This window comes from Trichomycterus rosablanca, chromosome 19 (genome assembly GCF_030014385.1).
Source record: "Trichomycterus rosablanca isolate fTriRos1 chromosome 19, fTriRos1.hap1, whole genome shotgun sequence".
NCBI lineage: Eukaryota > Metazoa > Chordata > Actinopteri > Siluriformes > Trichomycteridae > Trichomycterus > Trichomycterus rosablanca.
In genome coordinates this window covers 6142727-6162902 of record NC_086006.1, presented here as the reverse complement: position 1 = coordinate 6162902, position 20176 = coordinate 6142727, and the positions used below count along the sequence as shown (strand labels likewise).

The 20176-nt window shown below is 37.0% G+C and overlaps 2 protein-coding genes across 3 annotated transcripts in view; one reads left to right on the top strand and one right to left on the bottom strand.

Moving 5' to 3' along the window:
• Positions 1–2705, top strand: part of szrd1 (SUZ RNA binding domain containing 1) — a 10908-nt gene extending 8203 nt beyond the window's left edge. Inside the window, exon 5 of the mRNA XM_063014954.1 lies at positions 2625–2705. Within this exon, the coding sequence (XP_062871024.1) occupies positions 2625–2641 (17 nt within the window). The 3' untranslated portion in view covers positions 2642–2705. The remainder of the gene's footprint in view (positions 1–2624) is intronic.
• Positions 1–20176, bottom strand: part of atp13a2 (ATPase cation transporting 13A2) — a 21344-nt gene extending 1168 nt beyond the window's left edge. The window contains exons 1-28 of one of the 2 annotated variants that reach the window (XM_063014952.1): positions 20094–20176; positions 14781–14869; positions 13843–14010; positions 13579–13637; positions 12326–12395; positions 11692–11771; positions 11186–11263; positions 11029–11098; positions 10368–10502; positions 10225–10291; positions 9634–9765; positions 8933–9076; positions 8155–8265; positions 8013–8059; positions 7407–7595; positions 6597–6809; positions 5289–5396; positions 4782–4938; positions 4496–4607; positions 3835–3959; positions 3406–3590; positions 3093–3185; positions 2620–2699; positions 2128–2280; positions 1755–1851; positions 1321–1544; positions 1084–1235; positions 777–949 (exon numbers count right to left, since the gene is read on the bottom strand). In XM_063014952.1, coding sequence (XP_062871022.1) covers positions 777–949; positions 1084–1235; positions 1321–1544; positions 1755–1851; positions 2128–2280; positions 2620–2699; positions 3093–3185; positions 3406–3590; positions 3835–3959; positions 4496–4607; positions 4782–4938; positions 5289–5396; positions 6597–6809; positions 7407–7595; positions 8013–8059; positions 8155–8265; positions 8933–9076; positions 9634–9765; positions 10225–10291; positions 10368–10502; positions 11029–11098; positions 11186–11263; positions 11692–11771; positions 12326–12395; positions 13579–13637; positions 13843–14010; positions 14781–14825 — 3267 coding nt within the window. In that variant the 5' untranslated portion in view covers positions 14826–14869; positions 20094–20176. The remainder of the gene's footprint in view (positions 1–776; positions 950–1083; positions 1236–1320; positions 1545–1754; positions 1852–2127; positions 2281–2619; positions 2700–3092; positions 3186–3405; positions 3591–3834; positions 3960–4495; positions 4608–4781; positions 4939–5288; positions 5397–6596; positions 6810–7406; positions 7596–8012; positions 8060–8154; positions 8266–8932; positions 9077–9633; positions 9766–10224; positions 10292–10367; positions 10503–11028; positions 11099–11185; positions 11264–11691; positions 11772–12325; positions 12396–13578; positions 13638–13842; positions 14011–14780; positions 14870–20093) is intronic. The other variant, XR_010015342.1, reaches the window with a different exon arrangement.

The following is a 20176-nucleotide window of genomic DNA, read 5'->3' as shown; positions in this document are numbered from 1 at the left end:
TTTAAATGGCACAAAGACAGAGCCTTTGGTGGATCCTTCTTTTATACCCAATCTTGATACCCTCGCCTGTTACCAGTTCACCTGCAACTTAACTGTTCAATCTGATTGAACTTTCACTGATTTTCTTCAAAGCTTTGCCAGTGAGAGATGTTTAGACGACGTATTCAGCAAAGAATAGCAACTGTACAATTTAACCTTAAATCTTACATGATGATGTGAGAAAAATAAGGCATGGCGACTAGCAAGCTTGTCGTGGCTTTGTAGCGCCTCAATATGATTCAATCTGTCCTTAGATTTATGAAACAATAACGTTTCATGAACGCCTAAACTACTGCAATCTTAAGTTGAACCATTCTTTTTGATTATTCTCTCAAGTTTGGCACAAAGTCAGAGCCAATGGTAGATCCTCCTTTTATACCCAATCATGATACCCTCAGCTGTTACCAATTCACCTGCAACTTAACTGTTTTGCCTCTCACCTGTGTTGCAGGTATTTTCCAAACACAATCAAGTTGGTAATCCAAATGTCATTTAAATAAAACTTTACTACTGGAAAGTAAACCAACAATTTCACCACAGGTTGTCATCCTACCAATCTAAGAAATCAGATTACTGACTGGCTTAAAACACCCAGAAGTTTCCCAGTTTCTGTTGTAGTGTATCCAAACCTGATAACTGGATTATTGTCAAACTTGACTTCCTGCGTTCATCAGGAATATCTCTCTGGACATGTAAACACAATCTCTGGTATCTGACTGGTTGAGTGTCATATTTACCTCCAGTAAGTAGCAGACAAAAAAATTGAGAGCAGCAAGAGCTACAATCAGCAGGTTGTAGTTCATGTCAGTGATGTCATAAATCTGCAGCAGTCTGTGTAGGATAGTCTTGGGAACCAAAACCAGCCAAAGCATTAATGATATCAGGACCAGGATCGCCAACAGAAACAAAACTATAAGGGGGAAATAAAAAAATAAAGAAACAAATAAGTAGCTAGAAATTGTGTACAAGTGTGTATATCACTTTTCACACAAATCCACAGTTTAACATGCAGTCAGATTCCATAATGCTGGATATAAATCTCACCATTATGGTAGAGAGGTTTCTTGTAGGGATAACCTTTCGTCACTATTATAGACATAATAATGTACTGGAACCCTGACAGGAGAAACACACTCGTGTCCTCCATGTTAGGCAGATTTGCTGACCCAGAATAAGTGGAATTGAGAGGGATGTACCTAAACAAGACCAACACAAGATCAAAAATAATGCATTACTAACCAAATCTTGAAGTTTAATTAACAGGTGCTTTCTCAGACTCACCAGTCTTGTGAAACGGTGATGAGCAAAGCAGCAACCTGGCCGAGGATCAGCATCAGTGTGTGAGTGAGTAAAGCCGAGAAAACGGGCACAGTGAGAAGGCTGGCAGGGGGGCGCTGGGGGTAAAGATCTTCACTGGGGCCGCCTCGACCCATCACTATAGCTAACAGTGTAACCAGGACCAAGTCAAAGAAGAGGAACTGCCAATCACCCAAGTTTGTTTTTATCTAAAACAAAAGATAAATGTAAAAGCTGCATGTGAACAAAGTTACCACATTTGAGGACATTCAAAATGTATTTTTAGGTTTTTTTTATATATATATTTTTCATTTCCAACCAACCAATTTTTATAAATGCTGACACAATACACATTATATGTGGAGGTAAATTAAATAAAAACATTGGCTTAATACTGTCCTTTGACTGTAAATACTTACCGTGTAGAGGATGAGTACAGTGGCAAACTGGATCAGACTATATAACGCCATATACTTGAAAAGACTGAAGGACGTCACCAGTGAACATCTTCCCTCTCTGATGGACATAAGACAGGTCAGACATTTATCATATGACCAATCATAAGACATAAGACATCAAATGACCGATAATAAAACGAAAATAAAAATAGGCAGTGGTAGTTCTGTGGTTAAGGTGGTTACTGTTGATCACAAGTTTGCTGGTTCAAGCCTCACCACCATCTAGTTGCCAGTGTTTGGCCCATAAGCAAGGCTTATTTGCTTTGGATAAAGCATCTAAAAATATTAGAAATATTTTTGCATAATTTGGCAGGAGAAACCCCCTCTGGTTTACCTGATAAGCAAAGGCACACAGCTGATGTTGTCAGATTTGGAGGTAAAAGGAGAGGCAACAGAAGCTTCAGCCTCAGACAGAGACACCCCAACATCAGCAGCTCTCAGAGCTCCACAGTCGTTCGCTCCGTCCCCACACATCCCTACTCGGTAACTACAGAGAAAAGGAAGCAAAGAGAATGTGTTCAGCAATTAACATTTTACTACTGTACTGGTTTGTGTTCTAAATAATGAGAAATATGAAACAATGAAGGTTTCTGATGTTAAATGTGTACAGCAGTGGTTCACACACTTTCATGGTCATGGAACCCCTGAATAAGATCCCTCTGTTCAGGGCCACTTGAAATTTAGCAGTTTTAATATTGCTTGGTTAATGTACTAAAGCAATCTAAATCAATCTAAATTGACTAAGTCGACATTCAGCAATAACTCATCCAGAGAGTCAATACTTATAGAAACAGTGGTGTTAATTTTTTTTCTTTGTTTTTCTTACTTTAGATTCTGTAGTGCTTTGACCAGCTGAGTTTTCTGATCAGGAGACATCCGGGCATAAACTGTGCCTCTCATCAAAATCTAAAGCATGTACACACACACACAAACAGTAGGAACAGAAAATTATACTACATCTTAAACTGTATTACAAACAACCATACATGGTCGTAGTTTGCACTTCATACTGCATCACTTGTTTGCATTGAAACAGATGTGGACTGCAGGTAGGCCAGTCTAGCACTCACACTCTTAGATTACACAGCCATACTGCTGAAACACCTGCAGAATTTGGTTTAGTGTAGTCAAGTAAAATCATGGACATCCATAAAAAATACTTTAATTTGAGGGCAGCATATACCCATGCCCTGGCACTAGTAACAAAAACATAGTCCCTGCAGTCAAACACAGAAAGGTTTACAGATATAAGAATAAAAGAATCAATATAACAAATGCACATGTAATCTAGTAGTTTACCTTAGGTAGATGCTCTGGAAAATAATCACACAGTGCTGCAAATGACTTTCCATTTATAGCCAAATGATACTTGAGACTGTTCTGGTAAAGGCCCTAAAAGACATTAAAAAATTTGAATAGAAGAATAGAAGAGCCAGCGACTTAAAATCAAAAGGCATTTGGTGGTTTAGTATGCTTTGAAAATGTAACAATCTGAATTAAATTTTAACCACACAGCCCAAATAAGGGTATATTTATTCCTAACAGGGTATGTGACTGTAAAAAGTTGCCTGAATGCATTCAGTATGTATAAAAAAGAATAAAATGTATGAACCTGTTCCAGCATAGGCATGGTCACTAGTGTGCTGACGACAGCAGTGCCACCATCACCTAGGTGAAACCGCAATGATGCCATCGAGTTGGCAAAGGGGGGCGATGCGTGAACGAAAATCACTTGCTCATGTGATGATACCATCCCACATGTCCGCGCTACATTCAGAGCTGTAAGAATATTATCACCTAATGGAAAGGGAAGTGAAACAAAACAAAACAAAAAAGATACAGTGTAAGCAGAAGGTCAGAGGACACATCATGCTTTGTGTGGGAAAACTACTTTCAAAATGCTGATGACACACAAAATAGATTTGTTTAAAAACTAAAACTATTACATACCAACAAATACAACATTAATTTAATAATAAGAACAGACTGTAAATAGTAAGTAAGACTAAACTTAAACTAAGATTGTGGGGTTTTTTCGTACCAGTGACCATAACAGGTCGGATTTGAGCTTGTCTGAGAGTACTGATTACTCCTGCACTCTCAGGCTTCACCTGGTTCTTCATCACCAACAGGCCCAGGAACTGCAAGCCCTTCTCCACTTCTACCCTACAAACATGAGGTAAAAAAGTGTGCGTACCGTCAAAAATTAGGCAACTGCTATAAAAATAACTTACAAGTTTAAAACAGAAACTGTAATGAACTCTCCGGGAGAGGAGCACAAGTTAAGACAACAGTTTAGTTAAAGGATCAGGTTTAACAATTGCAGAAAATATTAGTAGAGGGAAAATAAAAAAAATATTTGATCCCTACAGTTCAAAAGTTCATAGGTTTCAGAACACACTATAGTGTCACAGACTCTATGAAGTACCAGGAGTTTTGAAATGAAAAACTATTAGAAGCCAACAATGATCGTGATGCATTCATCAACACCATTGTACAGTTTTTGAGACTGATTGAAGTTGTTTTGACAATTAATAAAGGCAAACACCATTAATGCTGGGTTTTAATTTGCAAGATCAGGCAAGGAAAGAGGGATAATCTAGAAGCAACAACAGCTCAGAATTAAAGCTGTTAGAACTAAAAGCAAATCTTCTGAATAAACAAAAGTAACAAAAAGGCATCAAATAAAGCAGCAAACTGACCTTTCAATAGTGTTTAGGTCTGTTGGTGCATCCAGCTTCTTGTATGCAAGTGCTATGACCCTGAAGCCTTCACTAGCAAACTCTCGAAGCGTAGTGGAAAACTGAGCAGGAACTGCCAAGTACAAAACAGAAACAAGAAACAAATATTTACTTACTAATAAACAATTATCAAAGCCTTTTTGCACTTCTTACAGAACTGAGAAGTTAAAAGCCAGGAAATGTGTGTGTGTGTGTGTGTGTGTGTGTATGTGTGTGTGTGAGCATTGTCAGGCATTAAAGTTCTTACCGCTTTCTGTCACACAGTGGCTGGCCACCATCTCTGGTGCCCCTTTGAGGAAGCAGTATGTGGAGTTCCCTCCTGAGTCCACCACCACCACACTCATCCTCTGTAGAGACGAAGAGAATGGGAAACGCCGAACAATTGCCACTGACTGACTGATGCACTAGGAACAGAAAAAATAGGTTGAATAGAAATCATGTCATGTTTACATTTTTGTTGTGTGTTGTAAAACGTTACTAGAATAAAAATTATTTGCACACGGTACACAGAACCCATAGTAGCCTTCCTGTTGGTGCATGTGGATGTGAACAGCTATAGCATCTATATGGCTATATATAGAAATAAGAATAAAAAACTAACATACACAAGTAACATTTTAAATAGTCTTTAAAAAAATCATATTAGTCATCCAGCTTCAAGAACAAAATTGACCGTCAGGCTAATTTGAAACTGTTGATTCATTACTTAGGGCCACTTCTTAGCTGTCAGTGCGATCTTGATTGTGGTACTCACCACGCCTTCTGGTTGGTCCTCAGCCCCAGGTGGCCTCATCACTGCAAGGATCCGATGATTTCCAAACTCAGCACTCCTGTCTGTTTCATCAGTGGGTTCTTTCAGTTCCTACCATCATCAATAATACTCATCAACACACATTCTCTTCTAAAAGGCTGCTTTTACTGAAAGAATAAAATAATAAGACTTCACTTGTAGTTAGAGAGGTTAGAAAATGGTTATGTAAACCAGTACAGCCAATGAGGAATTTTTTAATCTTATTTTCAAGAAACTGTAGTAGCCAAAATATTAGTGATACTTCACACTTGTAAGCGTTTTGATTTGTCACTGATAATGGCAGTCATGTGATTGAAATAATTTCTGCAACAGTTTTTTTTTTGTGACTGAATTACTGGTAAACCAGATGACTGGTAGTCCAATAAACTTCTGCTAAAAAATCTGTGGTCTATAATAAACACAGCTACTTAAATGATTCACTGGATGGTGCAGAAATTTGACCTACAGCTTTACCCACAATTGGTGACTTTTCTGTTCCCAAATAAATGGGGCTAGTTTGGCAATACCTATTAAAAAGGATGTGAAAGTGACCTTTTTGCCAAGAAGTCAGGAGAAACAGTTCCCTTATGGTCAAAATAAATTAGTTTAGATGGTCAGATGCCTGCCATGAATCAGAAACTTGCTGGAACATGGGAGACTCAGTCAAGCAACAAAAAAGTATTTCACTCAAAGCAAGGCAGAGCGTTGTTGACTATACAGCGTCACCTATATCTCAGCAGCTTATAAATCATACGAGACCTATGCGTGATGCTAACAATTGTAAGTAAACTGCACATATCATAAACGTTGCCTTTGGCTAAAAAACAGTAATAATTTGGTGTTTACATTCACCAATGCTAAAAAAGGTTTTGCTGTAAGACTAATAAAATATGACAATCCAAATAAAATAAAAATCATACTACTGGTCCAAGGATCTAGACACAAACATTCTGGCTGTCACTTTATTCTGTCACAACCAATTTGCATGTAGTTTAGAAACTTTTGGTTTATTTGCAATTTAATTTCTTGTCACATTGTCATGAAATACTTTATGATATCAGAAAAAGAGAATGAAGTTGGGCTTAGCAAAAATAATATAACTAGTCGCCTCTCAGTTACCTTCTAATGTAAATACTGCTTAATCCTATTAAAAAAAAAGTAGACTGAATCTATATGCTTAGGAAAAGGTGCAATACAGATTAATATTTGCACAAGTGATATATAAAGAAGCTTGAGGGCAAAATAGGAACTGAAACAGAAACAGTCACCCACCCAGCCAGTGGACTCTATCATCTTCAGTTCCAGTGGGTCTCCAATGAGCTGCCCTCCCAGCAAACCAACAGAGTGGCAGGACGCCAGAGCATACAGCATAGGACCAGGCGGCAGAAGATGTGGGTCTGGTACCAACTCATCAAATCCTTCCCTATCTGTGCTGACCTCTTTCACCCCCCACACATCCAAACCCTCTTCAGTCAGGGTGCCTGTCTGAGAGAGAAACAGAACAAAAACCTGACCAATGAAGTATAATTTTTAGGCAACATTTTTAGTCAGCAGTGCAGAATTTATACAGAGATGTACAGGGAACATGAGGAATATCTTTTCACACTGAATTTTAGTGGTTCAATATTAAAGACCTGAAGAAAATCTGATCTACCCAAAAACACTTTCAGCAGATTAACTACAGCCAGGTCAGTTCCTTACATAAAACCATTTGTATGCAATCTAATTGTTCAGAAACCCATACCAGTTTAGGAAAGTAGAATGTACATCAGTTTTGGTCTGCTTGTGCCCTGACTGGGTGCCATGACAGCAATGTAGAGAGCTGTATTTCTGCAGAACACTTGGCCTCGACCAAACAGCTTGCAGTGCAATATTGATACAAAGTGCTGAGAGCAGAGCCAAAAGCCAACACATTTAATTTATACTTTTGTTTTTATAAGCCACTTAATCCTAGTCAGGTTTAATGTTAATCCAGAGCCTATCCTAAAAACTCATGGTTGCGTCTACACCCTTAAATCAGATCTAAAATGTAATGCTGTGTTCATAAACATTTTACCTATTTATACAACCCCAGTCTGTTACCTTGTCAAAGCAGAAGAGAGAGATCTTTCCACAGACATTGATGCGAGGCGGGCTTATACAAAACACTCCATGGTTCTTAAGGCGTCGTTGGGCATAAAGAGTGCCCGTTGTCAGTGCAGCGGGCAGAGCAGGTGGCACCACAATGGTCACAATATCTAGAGCCCGTATAATTACCTCTACCAAGGTACTCTGATGACACAGTATAATAAATAAGGTCTATTAACATCTACTGTAATAAACTACATTTATTAAACTAAAATATAAAAATAAATGACTAATAATAAATATAATATAGTATCACAACAAAAACAATATTATCAATAACTATTATAATTATATGTAGGTCAGTTTTGTTAAGAAAAAGCTACAAACTAGCTTAGGTTTGCAAAACCACCAAGTTACACCAGTTCAAGCTGCTGATTATAAAAGCATATATTAATTATATGTTTGAGATATATATGAGATATTAAATTCATATCTAAACATCATGCATTGATGGGGATAGCATATGCCTTATTATGTTATGTAAGAACCAAAGAATAAAGCATTTTTAAGTGTGAACCTTCAGTGCAGGTAAGTTTAGTTTTCAAATTTACTTTTACTTACATTGCTCCTTAAAAGCACCACTGCGCTGTAAATTGTCCCAATTGATGCTGCAATATAACAAAATTTAATGAGTATTAGTGAATGTGCAGCAAGATTAAGATGTGTACACATGACAGACACAAAGTAATAGTTATGACTTTACCCAGGACTCCTAAGACAAGTAGGAATTTCATAGCATCCTTATAGAAACGAAAGTTGATTGGTTGTGGGTAGAGAATGGAACTGACGAGATCACCTTTAGCAGTGAAAAACCCTAAAAAATAAATCCAGTTTAGATTTGAAAAACTAAGAATGAATTTGCCACATAAATAAACCTACTGAACGATTAATTAATTAATTTTTTAAAAGTCATCATTTGTTTCCAGTTAAGAGTAATATCTGATATACAATACAGAATTTTCAGCCTTTGTGGGTACCAGTGTTTTTACATGATCTGAGACTAGACTTGGCATGTGTCTGTGACGAGCGTTTATGTAATGTACACCGCTTAGGAACCTGATAGTCACTGAGCCTCCAGGATTTTTCCAGGATGTTTGAAATTCTCTGTGAACAATCATGTACTGTGCACTGCCCAGTGACTAGGTGCAAGCCCGGCAGGTAAAAAAAAAAGAAAAAGAAAAACATTAAAAAAATAACATAAGTATAAGCATATATCATAGTGAATGCCATTTTAAAGCTTGAAACACTCTGCCCTTAATAATGCTTGCTGTATCAGGGCTGCACATTTACTAAATGGTGTGCTAAAACATGTTCGCTTTAGCCTCCTGGTTAAAGCAGTGTCTGAGTGTCCTTCACTCTGTGTACAGCATCATACAGCGAGTTATGGATATTAGTATTTACAGGGTACATGCAGTATGAAAACAGTTATCTCAAAATAATAATCACAAGCAGTAACGATGCCCAGAGATTTTCTGCATTACCTGTGCTTGTGACAACAGCTATCACCCCCCCTTTCGACTGGATGATCTGAGTACCACAGAACAGTGTGTGTCTGCGCTGAGAATCGAAGCTAAACTTCACATCACTGACAGGCAATGGCATCTTCATCACAGGTACACTTTCACCTGACAGTCAAGAGTGAAAGTGAAGGTGTGAGGGGGCACAGAAAAATGTGACACGACAACTACACATCAGTGTGCTAATAGACAACTGGATGTCATACACACAAATCAAAAACCTGCTAAAAATGCAAGTGATACCAATTATGACTTGTTTAAGATTATAATACAACAGTATTTTAAGTTTCACCCCAGAAGGGCTCAAACTAAATTAAATTAGCCAGTCAGAAAAAGCTACATGACATGGTGACATCTCAATAGTTAACCAAGCATTAGTTAGCTTGCTAGTAAAACTGGCTATTGGTTTCACTGTTAACAATAAAAGAAAGTAAACATATATGCTACTCTTTTAGTTAAAGACAACTATTTAATAGTTGTGAAAAGCACCCCAATCCATTCCATTTTCAAACCTTGTCACTTACTTTCAAGATTATATGATTTTCTTGCACTTTTATGGAGTTCCCTACACAATCACATATTAAAGTGCACTTAACAGGGTTTACGTAAGCCCCAGCTTTAATGACCCAGGAACATCTCGAAATCAGGACATGCAGTGTTCTCACCAGTAAGCATGCTCTCGTTGACCATGCACTCCCCGGCCAGCAGGGCAGCATCACACGGCATGAGCAAACCTTCAGATGGAATCACCACACAGTCTCCAGGCACCAGCTCCACTGAACTTATACTCTCTTCCTCTAAAGAACACGGAACACATGCACAGATAGAAATATACACTGACCAAGCATGTTTAAATCTAAAAATCCGTGTAAAATCAGAAATTGCCAAAACTCAACAGGTTTTTGCATAAGTATTCTGATAATGATATTATGTACAACATGCATAAATGGTACTGGGAATCCAATTTTGAATGTAACTAATATCCACTTAGCATAGTGTTCAGTACGGCGCTATTCAATGGAAAAAAAAGTCAACAAAAAATAAAATTTGTTGCCTCTGAAAATGCTTCTGATTTTTAATACAAGTCAATGGTTAAACATGTTTTTGGTCAACACTTCAGCTATAAGGCTTAGCTGGGCAAACCTAACTAGCCCCAGCATGCTCACAGTTTTAGTCCGAACAGGATCTGTTCCAACTACTGATGAAATCTGGCTATAAAACCTGTAACATCCTCAGCATCCTGCAGCAAACCTTACCTCCAGTGGATCTGCGTACTGTGACGTTTACTATCAGCTGAGCCATTCTGCGAAGAGTTTTGCTTTGCTGTAGATTCACAAATAGATTAAATCATTTAATAATTTATATTTATTAATTTATAAATATGAGTGTGTTCACCTACCTTCCTGATCTCATACAGGGACACAAAGATGGAGATGAAGGATATAAGAAGTATGCACATAGCATAATAGTAATAGTTATCACACATCCATAGGATGACACTAAACACTTGAAACATGTAGAAGGGGTTCAGGACCTGCAACATCAAAATCAAACAGGATCAGAATAAAAAACTATTAAAATAAATGTGCATTTGGTTTATGCTTCGTAAATAGGGCTTCAAATAGCTCTATTTCTAAAAGCCTAAGACATTTATAGTCAGTCAATAAACAGTAAAGAATAAAATGCAATTTTAGACATTGTCTTAGATTAATTGCAATTGTGTTAGAAAATGATGTAGCACTTCTTAAGGATGCTCTGCTTCTAATTTAGTCTAATAGTTTAACTTCACACAAACTAGTTAGAGTCTCTTAAGATCCACAGATCAGCCAGCAGGTCCAAAATTACCTTGGTAATTGGGTACCATTTAATTGATTGTCACCTGAGCTTTTGTTTTATTTACAGTACAAATATATTGGTGTTAAATAACAACAGTATACAAAATACTGTTTATAAAATAATAACTAATTTAATATTTATATATATTTTAAATCATATAGCCAAATATTCAAGTATGTTGGCATAGGTTTTTAGTATAAAAAAAAGAACAACAACAAAAATACCTCTTCAATTAGCAGCGCCAAGTAAGACTTTACAGGCACATCAATGATATTGTCTCCGAAGATCTGTCTCCTGAGGGATTAAATGCAAGTCAGACCAATATGAAAAAGATGTACCAATGTGAGACAGCAATTTAGTAAGTGCTGTGTGATTTAAGACCTTGAGCTTTGTTCCATTTGACTCAGGCCTTGCTTCTGACGATGTAAATCAGCACAAGTCCAACCCTCATTGAGGATACTGAAAAGAAACAACAATTCACACAATCTTTATATGCTCAGAGCATCCAAGAGTCCAAGAGTATGTGGACACATAGTAACACAAAGGAATGCAAGAAATACCAACTTGTCAAGGTTAAAAAACTGAACAATTCAGTAATACGGTAATACATTGGGACAAGAATCCCAGCTAAAGGCTACATGCCATGCTTTGGCTGAAATAATGTAAAACACAGTAACATTGAACTCTAAAACTCTCACCTTTAGAACACTACTCGCTTAAATGTACAGCAGCAGCCACAAAGTTGCTGTAGTAGAAATCATGATCCAGTGGAAAGCCTTAACAGTGTCTGAGGTTTGTATTTGATTTTTGGGCAGTATCATACTTTTGACCGTATAGTGTTCATACACACCACAAAAAGCAAACAAATCATTTCAGGCAGGTCTTACCTAACTCTGCAAAAAGCCCCTTTTTTGGACATCCACACATATCGCAGGCCTTCAAACACATAGTATCGCAGAAAGGTTTTCTGAGAAAAAGACAGACTTGGTGAAAATAGGTAAGAACAGATTTACTTGTACAATTTAATTTATAATTTAACGTGTTCAGGGGAGAAAACAAATCACACCAAAATGTGTAAAAAAAAAAAAAAAAAAACTAATAAAAATTGCCTTCCTTATGGATTTAGCATAAAAGTTCATCAAGACTAAGTTTAACTGTCAAAATACATGACATTTTATTACTCATGATCATTTTAATAAACTAAATGAGTAGACTAATAAATGTTGGTTAAACACAGCAGCAGAATACTGTTTAATGTCCATCTTATCAAATATTGCTAAATTATACATAGTAAGCTAGTAAATTTTACCTCAGCACCTCATGATCATCTTCATAACATTTACATCATGAGGTTAAAAAAAAGAGAACTCTAAAGAGTCGCTAATGTTGCCAATAGTTGCTTTATTCACCAATTACAAGCCATGAATTGATAATGTGTTTCGCTTCTTAAACTGTTACCTAAACAAGCATTTAATTATAAACATAATAATAAAATATAATTAAACTTTGTTTACATCTTACTTTGTCTTGATGTAGTTGGACATCATCACGGGACTCACTTTCATCCAACTCTCCCTCTATACAGTCTAAACTACAGAGGTTAAAATCATAGTTAGCATTCATGTTCTCTAGTAATGGCTATGCAGACTACCATAACAATCATTCATACATTTTTATTGTGCACTTTGTCCATGTGGGTGCAAGTCAGAATACACTGTGGACAGGCCGTCCATCACCAGTTCACTTAGTAGGTAAGTCACATAAGTAGGAGACTTAGTAAATGACTCAGTCGCTTACTTTGAAAGGCAATTAAGTTTACTCATACTATTCCTAAGTATTACAGTCACTTGTGTTGAGGCAAGTCGTGGGATAAAACTGGAGAGCTAAAAGAAAACCTATGTGGACACAGGGACTACATACCAAACACATATTACAAATGGTTCATATTCATGGAATTATGCTATGCATATTGCCACATGTACAACTGACTTTTATTACTAATCTAAACACTTTCCTACTTACTACAGCTAGCACTGATCTTAACGCACCCTGATAACTAAAAACATGTTGAACATTTGTAGCTGGATGGTGTATGAAGTGTTATTATTCTTATTATATAAGAATTATTCACATAACTATTTAAACTGATTTAATATAATAGTTAGGAAGAGTTTTGTCTGTATCACGTCAGGTGTTATGTAGAAAAAAATGTCTATTCACACTCAGCATGTCCCAGCATTGTCATTAAAGCACCACTGGCAATGAGCACACAGGATTGTGAATTGTTAGTCTCTCACTTCTTGAAAAACTTTAGCACAGACACTTTTAGACAGTTCCTTTTACATTTCCTGTTTATACTTCATTGTTTCATGCTTTCAGTAGAGCTAATACATTACAGATATGTAAACCCATTACCAGTTTAAAACTCTGAACACTGCAATGACCCATCATGGTAGTAATGTTTAACAGTCTTGTACAGGTATGATGGCATCGGGTATAGCAGTGTTGTTGGGATTTTTGAACAAGGATAGCACTCCTACCAAAGGAATGAAGCCAAAGCCATAAAGCTTACTGGGCATGTGTTCCTAATAAAGAGGCCGTACATAACACTGCAGCACCTGGCACACTCATACCAGAACAACACACACTGCCGTGTCACTGCCATATTAGCAACATAGCAATTACAAGATCTCTGGTCATTATCTGGTCAACTGGGATCCAGTGGGGATCACATTTAACTGATAAAAGAAAAACGATTTGTGTGAACTGCTTACCTGCCCTCCTCAATCTCTTCTATATGTACATCTATGACATGCTGCTGTCCATGGCTATCCTATCAGATATATTAAAGAAAGTATTACAGCAAGTTACAATTTGGTCTCCATTCATTCACTTCCGTTTTCTTTAGTTGCCACTTTATCCTGATCAGTGTCAGAGGGGGTTAAAAGCCGACCCGGAAACTTCCCAGAAACTGATCTTTTAATTTTATTTAAATGAGTTATTAACTGACAGCACTTAGAAAGCATTAGGAAACCTACCCTTATTAATAGGGTATCTGCCAGAGGAATGGGGCAGGAGGAACAGCGAGCCAGAACTCCAAGCCGTGGTCGCCACTTGAATAAAACCAGCAGCAATCCCAAGGTACACAGCGCTCCGAAATGACCGAGCCACACCTTCCAGCACACTCGTCTGTACCCCTGCACATCCTGCCACGCAAATAATACAAATTTACAAAAAAATTGCATGTTGCATCTTGACATGATGATACAAATAAATACTGTAACACTATTCAGCTAAATAAATAAGAACACCCATTCCAATCTGTAGCTCGGCTATTCAGTTACATTGACTGCTAATCTTAGATTTTTAATTTGGTGGTGTTTTTGCCAATGTGTGGCATTCAAATACATTAGAAATATCTACACCACTAAACTTATAACATTTTGACCCAGCATATTTATAGAAAATCAATAATTGCACAAAACAGCTCAAATTCATTAATGTTACGACCTTCCACACAGTCACAGAAAAGAACAGCTGCAGTTTAGTATGACATATATGTCTCTGACTTGAACTGTTCATTTTACTCTCTGGACCTGGAGGGAAAGAACACAGTTTTCCATATATATTCCTGAACCCTTATACTGTACGGGTCAAGCCTTTATACCCTTGTTCTCTTGGGGAAAGGCCACACAAGTAATCATCAACTGTGAAATATCTGGTGAAGGATGACTTATCTGAGCATATCCCCTTTTTCCACATATACCTTTTTACTGTAGACCACCACTAGCACAGTTGGGATATTTTTCTCCTCCCATCATGGTCCAAGTAAACAGTGCTTTCTTCAAAGATTTTTACCCCTGTCTAAAAGCATCTACACTTATGAAGTTTATTTAATGTTGTACTAATTCTTCTGTATGTAAATGCACAGTGGATAATAAAAGCTATTAGTGCTGAGATCTGATGTGTTACGTACCATGTGTGAGACGGCAGCAGGTCCAGAATCCTGTTCGGTGGACATTGGATTTGCAGGGGTCTCTCCACTCACCTTCTGATAACAGTTTCCTGCTGGAAGAAATTTCAGCCTTTACTCCTGTTAAATATCAGCAGTGAAGAACATACTCACACTCAGTCTGTAAACAATACAGCAAGCCTGTTTCATCCAGCAGGATTAGCAGTGCTAAACTACTTTACGTCATTCGTGTGACTAGATTACTACAAATACTAAACAATTAGGCACAAGGAAACTGGAGCTGTGTGGGGTTTTTTCCACAGTTTTCACTCACAATTCACAACAATGGTCTTGTATGGGAGAGCTCTGTGTATTTGTGAATTCTCTAGAAGTTACGTAATGCAGGATAAAATATCAATCTCAGTTCACATTGTACCATAATGTGGTTACTTTTTTCTGCCAAGTGTCTCTGAAGCTGGTAAAAAGGAACAAGTTTCATTGGCTTCTTCCCAGACTAGATCTTAATAAAATAAATGTGTAGTGAAAAACATGCCATGTGACTTTCCATTTCTGTCAATATGCCTGGCATAAATGAGCAGAAATAATTAAGAATAAATCTAAACGTTGCTTTAAAGCAGGTGATTAAAGAGTTAACCATGTTAACTGAGCCTTATTTGCCATTTTTGCTTTCCTATTGTCTTCACAATTTTTGAAAGAAGAAGGAATGTGCATAACATGCTTCTGGTTTTCCTTTGCTCAGATCACATGCTGAGTTTCAACACCAAAAGAAAAAAACAGCATAAGCAAGAAAGAAACTGGCTGATAAATGAATCACAAGACTGAAGGAAAAATAACATTTATTATTGAAACATGTTTGATTCACCTAAAGGCAACTTGGGTCAGATGAGGCAAATAAATGTTTCTTTCTCTTATAAAACTCAGATGTGTGTCTGTCTGTGTTTTGCCGGGCTCACTGTTACCATTAGCAATCTTGGATGTAAAAAGGTACAACATAAATAAAACTATTAGAAATAGCTAAACATAACTACAAAGCTTTGTTTATTTTAATATTCCTCTATACCAAGCATCAATTCATTAATTCTTTTAACTGATAACTGTCTCTCATTAGTCGACTGTTAACTGATAAGCAACAAGCATGCAGTGCCCTATCAAAATATAAAACTTCACTGAGCTTTATGTACATTTTACACAGTCATAATTTATAGTTAATTACAAGTGTTACCAAAACATTTTCATTTAATTTCATTTTTACGTTTTACCACCGCTTTTTTTCCCCAGTCCGGGTTGCAATGAGTCCGGTTTCCCTGTAAACACTGGGCGCAGTGTGGCAAAACACACAGCGGGGGATTTGATCACTGGATCGCAACAGTAGTGGGCAAAGCAATTAACTGCTCTGCCACCTAATGAACCTGCTGTAATTAATGCCCACTATTGTTTTATTAGTTGTTGTTTTATTGGTGCTCGAGTAGCAAAACGGTCTGTTATGCTGGCCGGGTGTCTACACAGACACTGGCTATGTCTGGAGGGGTGGAATTCCTTCGACCATCCCTTCTGACAGACACTACCAATTGTGTCTGTGCAGACGCCTAGCCAGTCGATTACTATTTCAGCGTTGGTGGAATAGCACATTTGACCACTTCACCACCCCAACCTTTACTCACCCCAGAGTAAAGTGTTTTACACTGACCTCAACTGAATCCCATACTGCTGCCTACATCTTTTTACCCTATGGCAACACCCATCATGTTAGATTTATTTTTATGCATTTATAGATCTTTCAATATACTGACTAAACATTCTGTCTATTTATTAGGTGACTTCTAAATACAGAAGTACCTGAAAAATTGGCTTTTGTTCATTGTAGGGCTGGGCGATTTTGCAAAAAAAAAAAAAAAATCTCGATTATTTTAAAATTATTACTGATTCTCGATTACGATTTTTTTTGTTGTTGTACGTATAATGAAATTGAAAAAGTTTTTTTTTTACATTTTAATTTAAAAGACTGCAGAAGTGCAAAAATAGTAACAGCACCACCTATAATTATCCTTTCAAGGAACTCAAATTTTATAACAATAACGATATAACAATAATTAACAATAATTAAAACAAAATAGAAATCTTAATTAGCTATATCAAGTGGGGGGGGGGGGGCATCAAGTAATCACTCAGCTCAGCTTTGATTTTGTCCTCTTGTGATTGGGGGGTGGATGGAGGTCTTAAGAGCTGCTTCTAACAATATGGACTACAATTCCCATGTTCCCACGGACTGTCACGTGACTATCACATGTCCTCGTGACATGTTGGTATTTTAATTAAAATATAAAGTCACTCGAATTAACCGAATTAATCGTGAAAATCGCCCAGCCCTAGTTCATTGTACAAAAAGCAAAAACATTACAGGTAATAAACTGATTCAGTTTACTGTACACCTTCTTTACAAGTGTGTTTAAACTGCAGACTTCAATTCAGAGCCTAATGAAGTAAGAAAACATGAAATTATTTTATAATTGTATGTATGTTGCCATGTTTAAAGGCTAAAATAAACAAAACATTTTAAACATATTAAAGAAAGCACAATTCTTCAGCGTCCAATTTTTCAAATCAAAATCTGTATTGAAAAGAAGCACAACAGGTAGTGTAAAGCTATTACCAGAACCTGTATTTCCAGTAACACTGCTTCTTATGGCTTTCATTTTAATGCAAGCTACAACAGGAGCATTTACTTATGCAAAATGTAAGACATTTTAATAAATAGTGTTAAAATATTTTGCAAAACAAAACAAAGGTGTATAAGTTTAGAGTCTCATAGCAAGCAGTTTAGGTTACAAAGCTCAGAAAGTTCCCCATGTTACCTGCATTCTTAATTTACTACTTACTTTTTTTCTCAAAAATCCAACAAGCCTTTTGACAAGATTAAGATTAACATATGGGTCAGTAATGACTCAAAAACTACATACACAAAGAGTGAACAAACACAGCGTGTGTTCACTTGTAACGCCTCACCCTCACTGGTATACCTAAAACCAGATTATTGTGTTTTTGTCTTCTAGGTTAAGAGCAAACATACTCACGACATGAGAACTACAATAGAAATAGTTTCTTTTACCCTGTCGCTCTCGGTTCTTCCCACTAGAACAGTTCTGATTTAAATAAGCTCCTGTAATAAAGTGCTGAAGCCTGAGACATGACAGCGTGCAGAGATCCGTGTGTAAGATTTACTCTCTCACCTTTATTTACCTTCCTGTTCAACTCCACCCTGATCTACAACTACATCCTGATCTACAACTACATCCTTTACTACAGTTAATCTACTTCATCTACATCCTATTTCACATAAATTCACTATGTGATATGTGACTGCATTGGGAGACAAATAGGGAACAGAAAAATGAAATTGAAAGAATTTTAACCATAATGGCCCTGTATGTTATAATAAATACACAAAGCATACAGTAATGACAAAAAATATACAACCACCACTGAAAATGCCTCTTTTGCATTTTTACTTGCATTTAACTTAATACAATTAAAACATTAATACAATGTTTTTCATTACAAATAATTTATAATTAGCATAATAATTTGTTTTATTTATAATAGGTAAACAACAGCTGCAAATGTATTCACTTAAACAAGGCTCTGATTAGTATAAATCCACATGCCTGAAATTGTTTTTCTCAAGCAAATCTTGGCCAGTACCAAATACTACTGTAATCCAAAAACTGTATTAAGTTTAAGAAAAAGGCAAAATAGAAGAATGTTTACTAGTGACCCCTGACATTTGGGACCCACTGTACTCTAGGTTATTACATCTGTTGGGGTAAAGCCAAAAATTATGGATATTGTTCTAGGCGTTACCCTTTAACGTAGTAGCCTGAAATTAAAACCACTTTTCATCCATCTAGCTACAGCCCTGCATAGATATGATTCCAGAAAGTTGGCTGTTGTCCAGTATGTGTCCAAAGTAAAAAAAAATGTAGGCCCCTTGCTTCAATGTGGAGTCAGTGGAAGATAAGAAGTGCTTTTCAGCAAAATTACTGAAGGTCTCCGAACTTCTACAGAACTTTATATCTTAGCATTCTGTCAATGTATAAACAACCCAACACTTTAATGGCTGGACATATACAGTACACACACCTGACTGACACGTCTCTGAGGAGATACAGATTCAGGTCAATAGCTTGAGTTAATGTTCTGAAAATATCTGAAATAGGAAGTAGAAGGTCCTGAAAAAAATATGAACACACCTACTGCAACACACACTTACACATTTGTTTACTTACTTCTACCTAAAGGTCATTTAAACCAGCCAATATACCTGCTGGCATAGTTTTTTAAAATCAGTGGACATTGAAGCACACAGAGAAAAACATAATTTTTATGCTTTATAGAATGTTTTAGGGCACAGCAATAAGAGATTCTGCTAAGTAAATGATGTTGTAAAATGTGTTGTATTTTCTTTGCAAAGAAAAATAAGAAGCAAGGGTTTTTTTGGTCAGCAGTCCCAAAGCTCATGGCAATATAGAGCTTGCTTGACTGTAGACAGTGTAACATCCAGCATATTTTTGAAACTACATTTGGCCAACATTAAATTTTGTTTCAGCATAAAGTTACAGTTTGGTTTTCCTTTCCAAAATGGGAAAAACACATCTGTTCCATGCACTTTTTATTGGGCAGTGTCAAACCAGCCTTTACAAATAAAAAACAAGTTTGCTTTTGTCATGGCAAAGAATTATGTCTATTTCAATCATGTCACAAAAACTGTTCATTAAAGAAATCATTTAAATATACGGGGTGGCTCGGTGAGTAGCACCCGGGGCGGTCCGGGTCCTTTCTGTGTGGAGTTTGCATGTTCTCCCCATGTCTGAGTGTGTTTCCTCCGGGAGCTCCGGTTTCTTCCCACAGTCCAAAGACGTGCAAGTGAGGTGAATTGGAGACACTAAATTTTCCAAGACTTGTGAACTGATTAATCTTGTGTAACGAATAACAACCGTGTCTGATTAGGTCCTAGGCTAAATATATTTGGAATATTTAGACTGATTCCCACAAACAGACACCTTAACTTCTGCATTGAGTATTTTTAGTACATTTTGCCCAGTTTACTGTGCAGGACCGTGATGATGGACAAACCTATCACACCCAACCCAACACATCTGTTACAGCTGCATGTTTTCCCACTGCAGAATCACCTAATCAGTGAAGCAGAAATGTGTGAAGCTGTTAGTTCCAGTTCAGTGACCCAAACCAGTGCACTGACCACAACCAGTGATGATGTGTGAAATCAGTACATGTTACCAGAGCAGTGTGTGTACTCACCCTGCGTGTCCAGTCCAGCAGAGAAGCGATCACGGTAAGTCCATAGTGTTCAGTTCCTCAGTGAAGCAGCACTTAGTGTGAAT